The 10045-nt window shown below is 37.6% G+C and overlaps 2 protein-coding genes across 4 annotated transcripts in view; one reads left to right on the top strand and one right to left on the bottom strand.

Annotated features, from left to right (window-relative positions):
• LOC105830344 overlaps nucleotides 1–10045 on the top strand; it is an 85165-nt gene continuing 75120 nt past the window's right edge. The window contains exons 1-5 of the mRNA XM_036287767.1: nucleotides 1–1748; nucleotides 1834–1894; nucleotides 5045–5161; nucleotides 5740–5798; nucleotides 5930–6007. Of these exons, the coding sequence (XP_036143660.1) occupies nucleotides 1736–1748; nucleotides 1834–1894; nucleotides 5045–5161; nucleotides 5740–5798; nucleotides 5930–5976 (297 nt within the window). The 5' untranslated portion in view covers nucleotides 1–1735 and the 3' untranslated portion in view covers nucleotides 5977–6007. The remainder of the gene's footprint in view (nucleotides 1749–1833; nucleotides 1895–5044; nucleotides 5162–5739; nucleotides 5799–5929; nucleotides 6008–10045) is intronic.
• The window catches only part of LOC105837622 (storkhead-box protein 2), an 82480-nt gene continuing 75303 nt past the window's right edge, over nucleotides 2869–10045 (bottom strand). For 2 of the 3 annotated variants that reach the window (XM_036287756.1, XM_036287759.1), the window contains exons 8-11: nucleotides 4395–9850; nucleotides 4211–4319; nucleotides 3984–4110; nucleotides 2984–3847 (exon numbers count right to left, since the gene is read on the bottom strand). In XM_036287756.1, the coding sequence (XP_036143649.1) occupies nucleotides 8678–9850 (1173 nt within the window). In that variant the 3' untranslated portion in view covers nucleotides 2984–3847; nucleotides 3984–4110; nucleotides 4211–4319; nucleotides 4395–8677. Of the gene's footprint in view, nucleotides 3848–3983; nucleotides 4111–4210; nucleotides 4320–4394; nucleotides 9851–10045 lie in introns of all 3 variants that reach the window. The other variant, XM_036287757.1, reaches the window with a different exon arrangement.

Here is a 10045-nt window from a genome sequence, read left to right as displayed (position 1 = left end):
GCGGCTCTTCTTCACGTTTTAGTGCCTTTCGGAAAAACGATGCGCGGGAAGGCGCGAGTTGCGTCGCGGTGATCGCGACTTAGGCCGCCATAATCGCGAGCTGGGCCGCGATAACCGCGGGTGGACTATGTTTGTCGATTCTCTCATTAAACGCGTCGAGGACGTCAGAATAATGATATTCGAATACTTCGATAAAGCGTAAGCGATGCCCTCTTCCGCAAAGGATTTTCCTCGGCGACGTTTGAAGCTTACTCGAGTAAGTTCTCAGACGTTCAGCCCCATTCGACGCTATACTTTTGACACCCAAATGCCGGACGAGTTACGCGATATACCTGATAGATGGCCGCAGGCGAGACCGGTTTCTTTTGCGCATGTGCAACAAATACTATTTCAATCATATGTGTCCATTAGCAGCAGAGAGAAAGACCGCGGTTTTCGTTTTGTATCTCTGTATGATTGCGCGACGACTCGGCACGTAAAGTTTCATTATTGGCACGATCGACATTCTACCGAACGGATTGCGTATCTTCTTCGAGCGAATACGCGCACACGAAAACTTTGCTCGAAACGAAAATCAACATGGCACGAAAGTGGCGTGACGACACGTAACTTCGTGGGAACGTAGGCCGAGGAAAGCGGTTGAATGAAAATTACGCGTCGAGATACAATTAACGAACGGAGACACAAATTTGTTTCGAGAATTTTCTATGCTCGCACGACGACTAGTAGCGCTTCACTGGCAGTCGCGAACGTAGAATATCTATCCCCTTCGAGCAAACACTTCACTCGAAACCGAAGGCAAACGATGCCGCGATTTACACATGAATACCTTTGCTACGCGTACGATCTCACATATCTATCACATCTCGCGTATCGTTTGCTAGCACAACACAACACTGCACAACACCCCGGACAATTCAATTCTGAACACTCGAGACACGCAGAGACACGCACGGAGTCGACAGAGCGTCCGACCGGCGCTGGAGTGGCGTACGTGACTGGAGCGCGGAGCAACGGAGCAACATGGCGGCAGCGGCGCAGGCGCGGCGAGTCAACAAGTCGGTCGCCTAGCAACGCCGAGTGGCGCCGACTAGCGCCGAGTACCGCCGAGTCTACCGGCCAACGGTCACGTACGCCCCGTACGCTGCTGCCGCCATGTTTCTTTGCGCTCCAGCGCCGGTCGGACGTTCCTTGAGTTCGTGCGTGTCTCGTATGTTCAGATTCGAATTGTGCGCAGGTACGGTGTTGTGTCGAGAGTGCCGTGGCGCTAACAAACGATACGCGAGCTATGTGAGATCGTATTCATGTGTAAAGCGCGGCATCGTGCGTTTGCCTTCGTTTTCGTGCGAAGTGAACAAACGGTTTTCTCAGTGCTTTCCTCGACCTGCGTTTCCACGAAGTTACGGACGTCACGCCACTTTCCATGTTGATTTTCGTTCCGAGCAAAGTTTTCGTGTGTGCGTATTCTCTCGAGGATACGCAATCCGTTCGATAGAATGTCGATCGTGCCAATAATGAAACTTAATTCACTAGTTGTCGGGCAATCATATAAAACTCTAGGAGCGAATTGCTTAATTTACTTCTTGCGCCAAGTGAAATTCTCGCGCGCAGTTTACGTTTTATACTCGTGTGATATATTATCCGTAATATCGGGAGTGCCGAATAAAGTATCGGGCGATCGTTATTAATGTGCGGTTCGAGAATAGCAGAATGATATCAGCAGAAAGTGGCATCCATGGAGCGACTCGGTATTAAATATACTATTTTTTCAAGTGGTACATTTCTTTACCTGCTTTTGTGTTTGAGTTTAGGAATAATATTTATCATTTTCAGAATCAAAACCGGAAAAGGAATGTAGCAGTAGCAGCAGCAGCAGGAGCAGCGACAGCAATTGGTGAGTGAATTTTTATCAAATTAATTAATTAAATTTATATCATGTATATGTGGTATTGCACATTTATAGAACATGATTATGCACATTTGCATAAAACAGATTTAGAATATGAATGCATATAATTGTAAAATTTACGGGTATAGCATAAAACAGAACCAAATAAACGTGGACATAGCATAGAAGAGACCCAAATGGTCATGCACATTATTTATGGGATTCATAGATATTTGATTACATAGTTCAATATGCACATTTTGTGCACATTGAGGCGCTGATGGATGAAAACACTTAAAACGACACGATGACCGCTCTCAGGTTCCTTTCTGGCAGCAGAGAGAAAAAGACCGCGGTTGCCACTCTCAAAATCAGCGCCAAACGTAGATGTAGAACTACATGCCACATCCACTTTTCGACACTGTCAGTAAAATCATTCTGTGGTCTGTGCCATATTCACATTTGGGTTAAAGGGGGAAATACAAGCTAGAAATATAATCTCGTAAAAATACAAGCTTTATAAAAGCAAAAATTTAAAACTAAAAACAAAACAAATTACCTATGTCATGTTTGTGTGCTACTCATTGACCGAGACATCATAGCTACATTGGCTCTCCCCCTAGCCACTTAAAAAAAAAGTTTACGTAAAAAAACGAATTGATTAATTAACAGAACAAAGTTAAAAAATAAATAATGCTAATTGTGAGAGATGTATATTATGTGCATATTATGTAACATGTTTTACAAAGTTATTGTTAACAATGTAATTCGCTCGACATTCCTGCTGCTCAGCCAGAACCACTCTTCAAACCTTCTCGCTTAGCTCACATCTGTTTCCTACACCCATTTTTTTATACAATTACCTACTCCAACGAAGTCTCTACCTAATGTCAATGAAAAGTCTAATATATTCTTAAAATATTTCAAAAATCAAATTTCTTTTGTTTTCTATTTGATATTTGAAAAAGTATTGCTATAGCTATCTGTAATAAAATATATACTTATTTATTATAAAATTCGTAAACTATACAGAAATACGAGTCTTACTATAATATAAAAGTAGCAATTCAGAATTGATAAAAAATTGATAAAAAATTTTATTAAAATATTATATTGTAGCATATATATATATAGATATATTTATTATACACAGCTTGCATATTGCAAAACTTATAGAAGTTTGTTAAATCTATTTATACAAAGAAGAAAAGTGATTCATTTATTCATATTTCTTGTATATGAATAAAATAATAATTTAACAAATTCGTGTCTATATAGACTATATAGAGTCGTACATATGAAACTCTTTCAATAAAATTTTTTACTACATTAATAAAATTCTAATAAATACTCGTGTAAACGTTTTTTTAAATCCACTTATTCGTTTAAAAATTATTTATTTAAAACAGTAAAATAAGATCATTTTTGTTGCTTAAGCTATTGGAAATCAAATTTTTTATTATTTTGTAATATACCTGCCAACAGATATGGTATATTATGCTTGAAGATTCTAAGTACTGGACTACTTATATTTTTGCATAAGTAAATATTATGCAATTTATAGTTTAGATAAAAAAATCTTTTCTTAGATATATTCAAAGATAATATATTTAAATATCTTATTGAATTACTTTTTATAGACTATACAAAAGTACTGCAATTGTTAATAAAAAGCAAAACACATAATGCATAATTGTGCAAAAACTGCATGTACAGGATGTTTGGCAGAACTCTTTAAATTTCACTCTTTAAATGTTCTTTCACCTATTGCTGAATACCTTGTACACACACACATACATCAATTCAAATTTTCTTGTTTAACTTGCATCCAGTAATGCGCGCAATCCTGCTTTTTCTGGCAAGCAATATGATCTCTTATCAATATTTGTATTATTCGCTGCATTGTTATTATACTCTTTACTCTTGCGCTTCGACAATTCTTCTTCTATATACTCGACCCTGTAATTAGAAATAGTTATATAAGGATATAAGATATATAAATGCAACAATTAATAATTTCAGTAAAATACATTCTCTTATTGCTGATTAAATGTCAATAATAAAGAGAGAAAGAAGCAAACGTCGCCATACATACATTGCTTCGTTGCGTTTATTGGTCTTGATGTTAAATTGTGTTCTAATGCTGGTGTCATATGTGTCGTTCGGCTTATATTTTGTATTCTTCAGCATTTTTTCAGTGCAGCTATATTTTGCTCCAGTTTCTATATTAAAGGGATCCATATAAATTAACATAAACCTCGCGTTACTTCTCTGATCTATCGTAAATTTCATTTTTATTACATGTACATGTAAGTGTCTTACTGTCAATGAATCAGATACAACGCTTTCTCCAAGCACCAAACCAACAATATCGACACCAGCTGGTCTCTCGCGGAGTTTCTGGATAATCTTTGTTTCCTCAACCTTCTCCCTAAAATAAGTTTCCTCTTAATCTAAGTTCTAAGCTACACAAATAATTAAAAACAGAATAATGTGTAATCCTAACTTGAACATTTTCTCTCCCTCGCTGTCATTGTCATCCAAGAAGTTCGTCTTCTTCTTCTTTTTAAATGGGATATTATACGTTTCGTCGTCGCCGCACCCCATTCTTTCTTAATTAATTAAACCTGTTATATCCCACTATTTCTTTTCAAGTAAAATCAAAACAGACCTCAACAAACAGGTTGTTACAGGTTAATGTTTAATCACCGAACTCTCGAGATACCAGATGGCGTCGCGACAGATTTAATGTCTCAAAAACGACTGCAAAAAAATATTGTAAATAAAAAAATACATTTTTATAAAAAAAACAATAGTTATTCTATATAAATTTAATGCATAGATAAAATAATTTATCTAATAATATAATATTTTATAATATCGTTTTCATAAAATATATCGAATCAATTATCGATCGATGTGGGAGATCGATTTGACTCATTTTAATTTACACATACTTTCTATTTTTATATAAAAATAATTAGAATTTGTGAAACATGATTTAAACATGAATTAATAATAATTAGTCGTATTAGTGCAAAAAACACAAAATTCAAAATAGCATATATCGCAGAGGCATTCATCTTGATGTGTGAAGTTAGCGCTAGAGATGATCATCTCTGACTCGAGCCAACTTAACAGAGTTCTCTATTATAGGGGTTCACATGCCTTCCGGAACGGAACGGGACGCTGGGTTCACTTTCTTTCCGGAACGGAACGAGACGCGGGACACATCAGCTCCCGATCAAGTCTTCTTCGCAGATCATCTAATAGGTAACTATGACGCATATTTACCTTGTACTGTATTTCGTTCGAACGCGTATTCCTCGTAGCGTAAATCGCGACTTGTGGAGCGATCGCGCGATCGTAATGTGCAACAATAATTCCGTGCAAAAGTCGATCGCGCGGAAAAGGTACCCCGTTGGTCATTTTAATAGTGTTCCATCTTCACTTCATTCGCGGAATCCGTGACAATCAATAGTAATCCCGAGGCGTATCGGCTCCGCGACGTGTAATTGGCAATAAGTAATGTTTACATTATTGCCATATTGGAATATTTAAACGGCCAAAAAAGTGTTTCGCCTATTTCTTTCCGAAACGTAACGGACGGGTCAGGTCTTGATCGAGTGGCATCGCATCGCAAATAATCGCTTCATCGGTAATTAATCTTGCATTGTCCGAAGTATATTCCTCATTTGTACGTAGATCGCGATGCGTAGAGCAGTCGTATGCAACCGTAACGTCCGATTTAACCGAAACATTCGTATATCCGTGCGAAAGTCGATTACGCGAGAAAAGTATCTCTCTTTACTTTAATATCATAATTGACAATGTTCTCTTTTCATTTGCAGAATCAATTATCTCGAGACGGATTGGCCCTGGGGATGGACATCGTTGCGACGACCGATTGGTAAGTAAAATTTACATTTAATTCGTATAGTTCTGTGCTTCTACAGTTTTGTGTTTTGATATTGTTTTAATCAGAGTTTTGGCGTTTAAACGTGTAATAATATAATTAGTAATTATTTTATTGGTTTTCAGAATGTGGCAAGTTGACTCTCCTGAGAAATTTCTGTTCTTTTTCGTGACACCAGACGCGGTTGGACAATTTTTAATGCGGTAAGTTTACACACACTAATAACGCAATAATACATGACATTTGCGCCTTTTCAACTCTTTTATTACTCATATACTTTCGTTGTTACAATATGATACGTAAGATTATACAATGATACTCTACAAGTTAGTTTTGATAAGAAATAAGAGACGCGGATTCGAAAAACATTTTCACCGTTCGCAGACGCCGACTTTTCCCAAAGAAAATACAAATAAATCTCATCTCAAAGGTGATTTCAATATTCAATTTTTGATTAGCTTAATTGGAGTTGTGTTCGATTAATAGAAGTAAAATTATGTAGTCGCACAATTTATATTTAATCTTTTCTTCAAGTACACATTAGTAATTTATTAAAAAGTTACTATTTAAATTCATGTTAACAAATAAATATTCTTTAATCATTAATTATTAAGTTACTCAAACTTTGATCATTCTTAAAATATGTCAGTTAATACTTCAAAATTCTCAGCCGGATTTTTGTTGTTGTACAATTTTGATTATAATCATAAAAAAAAATTTTGCTGATATAGATAGATAGATTTCTTGGTGTCACAATCAAGACCGTTAATTTTTGTATCTGCTAGAATTTTTGCTATCACATATAGAATTTGTAAATTCTACTTTTGTCAGTTACATTGATTAAGTACAATACATATATGTACATATCATAGTATTTGCTAATCATTTATCGACCTCAGCTAATTTTTGGACACATCTAATTTTTGTTGAAATTGCAAGATCATTCTTTTGAGTGATAATAGTTTCATACTTTCCTTGCTTGTTCATATCAAAATCAATGCTAAAAAGTTTGTTTTATATATATTTTAAGTCATATTAAATCATTATTTTAAAAAGTTGATAATAATAAAAATTTTTATAAGCCATACTTACAACATCATAACGAATTGCCATAACTTGTAATAGTAATAATTTGCTAATTTGATTTATAATTATAGCAAAATTGATATATGTATATTTTGTAATTATGTAATCAATGATAATAAAGATAATTTAACAGAAGGTATACGATATAAGCGAAAAGTCGGCGTTTTTGAAACGTAGAGCGAACGGCGATCGCGAATCCGCATCATCGATCGGTTAATCTGCGATACAGAGTATAAAATGTACAAAGCGGGTCTCTTTCCTCCTCTTTTGTGCCGTACTCGCTTAGTTGCCTATCTTTTTTTCTTTTTTAAGACTACGGCTTCGCGAATTAGCATTAGTTTCTTCCTTTCTTCTCGCGCGTTACTTGTGCTTACTGAAATCATCACCGACGTCGCCGCGGTGAACGCGCCGCAAAATCGCCGTGCGAGCGGAATCGTTAAGGCGATTGTTATTAAGTACTACGATAAAAGTTTTGGCACTTGCAGATTTACGATTGCACTAATTGCGAATGGTACCGGCCGCGCTCCAAGAAAACGCTTTTCTTCTACACTATGTATAACATATATATATTTTTTTATATCAAACCTCCGCTGTGTACGGTGTGAAAATCGCAATCCTCATAATCATCCTCGATCTTTTTCACGTTATGTTATCTAGACTTCCTGAGGACGGTATTGCTATTAATTTATCAATTGCTCGCGCTTAATAACGCGCGATAAAGACATTGTTTTTCACTTTGTTGCGATATTTTCGAAAAAAATTTTACAAGGATCTCCCTGCCTGTACATCGCGTTACAAAACTTCGCTGTACCATTTATAATAGTCTTACTTTGCTACAAAGGTCAGACAGATCTTATCGCGCCGTGACGGTGTAAATATTAATACGAAAAATATTCAAGATATAAATGCGCGTAAAAAAATGGCAGTGCTTTGATCCGGAACAAAAATTTTTCTTTTTTTTTAAATTTTATTGCGCGTGATCGTTGTACATGACATGTCGCTTTGACAATTCGCTTTAACTCGAGTAAAGCGACGCAAAACTGTCGACGTTACAACGTTGCGATGCGCGCACGTCTCTTGAATCTATGTATGTACTTATGTCTCGAAGTTTGAAGAGTTGACTCAAGTTGTGTGCCAAATGCGGGGCCTGTATTTTTGAGAATATAGGATGTGGTTATGACTTCCTTTGACAATGAAAAGAATTTACAGTTTCAATATTTTTTTCATTTTAAAACACGAAGGTACGTTTCGTTCATCTGTCACTTGATTACACGATTTATATTTACATAATAATTCAATTTGAATTTTAATGTATAAAAAAACCTGACGGAAAAATTATTCCAGGATAACATTAAAAAAAAATAGATTTTGCTTATTAAAGCAAGCGGAGTTGATAAGCAAGATTAAAAATTTGATTATATTTATTATTTAGATAATAGTATGGATAATATTAAAAATTGGCACAGCGATTGTTCGAGAACGGATGCCCGTTAAAAGAGGAGAGATGTGTACGTATAAACAACAGATCACTGGTAACTGTTACGCGTGTTCCGGGTATAATATTCTTACGCAAGCCGTGGCCTTTTCATTAACAAACAAAAATATTAAAAAATTAGCTCTCTATCCTCGTGTATGAGAATTAAGGCGTTAGTTTTTTTCTTCTGCTCGCCTCGAGGCACATTTTTCATGGACGCAATATGCTTGGATGGGCAAGGATCAACAGTTCCTTGTTCCACCCTCGTGGTACGATATATTAACGGATGTTCAGAGGGGAGGGGAGATGAAATTCAAACGAGGCCGAAATCTGTGTGAACAGTGACGTCGCAGTTGTTCGGTTTATCGGCAGCCGCCATGTTCACCTCCACCAAGGTATCCACGCTGTTAATCGGGCAGCCCTTGAGGATCTTCTGTGCCGCTAGGCTGGTAAACTGCACCTGCATGTCGCTGAGACTGGGATAAGAGTGTAGATCCGAACCTCGGCTCACGGTCTTCTCTAGATTGGGCTCGGAGCCCTGAGGTGCTCGCTGCTGCTTCACTGTCTCAAGATTCTCAATGTAGACATCGTTGAAGGAACCGCCGAAGCCGTCGTATGACTTGGTGGGCGACGGCGGATTCGAAGCGATGTTATTCTTCGAACCAGGATGAAGTAGATTGCGGTAACTCAGCGCATCCTTCGACAGCGACAGACTAAGCTTACGCGAGTTGTTCATCGCGTCGTTGGTATTCTTTGTGGCGGACAAAGCGGTAGCCTCCTGCACCAGAGCATTCTTGTCGATGTTGTTGGTTGAGCCGTCGATCAGATGGGCCTGACTGTTGTTCAGGCGGTTCGTTAGCTTCAGTTTGTTAGGCACTTCGTCTTCTACCTTCGGTTTGTTCTCTTTGTCGGATTCCGACAGTAAAAGACCCGTTTTTGGTTCCTTTGGCGTGTAGAGCGATGATGGACGCTCAGCTTTGACCGGCTTGTTCAACTTCTCGTCGTCCAGTTTTGATTTAAAAAGCTTTTCGTCGTCCACCCGGGTCTTGTAAGCCTTCTCGGTTACCAGCTCCCTTTCTTGCTTCTCCTTACAATCGATGACTTCCTTCTCGGCAATCTTCGTCTTCACCGTGCCGTTCTCGAAAGTGATTACGGACCTCATCGGTGAGTTGTTCTGGTGAACGTAGATCTTCGTGCCGGGCGAGCCGGAAATGGTTGTCGTGCTAGTCGTGTTGGAAGCCAGTGTCACGCTATTCTGTATCGTCCGTTGCTCTTGCGACGACGGACTTAGATTGGTGGACACCTGAAGGGTTATCGAGTTCTGCGCCTCTTGCAGAGGAGTCAGCGAACCTTGCTGAACGACTTTGAGCGGTGACGATTTCGTTGACAGCGTAGCAGTTTTCAATGGCGAACAAGTCAATTTCGTGCTGGAAACTGATTTGCCGCTAGAATGAGACGAATGTCCTGACGAAGTTTTTTGCAGCACCTTTTGAGATAACAAAAATTCATTTATTTGAGAATAACAGAAAGATTAAGAGACTTTAAAAAATTAAGGAACTTAATGATCCAATTACTATTTTAAAAAATAATTTAATTAAAATTTTGACAAATTTTTTCTTCTATTTAAAGGAGGATATAAGCGCATTATTATAAATATTTCGTTACATATTTACAACGAAAT

Source organism: Monomorium pharaonis, chromosome 5, assembly GCF_013373865.1.
Source record: "Monomorium pharaonis isolate MP-MQ-018 chromosome 5, ASM1337386v2, whole genome shotgun sequence".
Taxonomy (NCBI): Eukaryota; Metazoa; Arthropoda; class Insecta; order Hymenoptera; family Formicidae; genus Monomorium; species Monomorium pharaonis.
The sequence above is the reverse complement of the archived record's forward strand: the minus strand, read 5'-3'. Positions and strand labels throughout refer to the sequence as shown.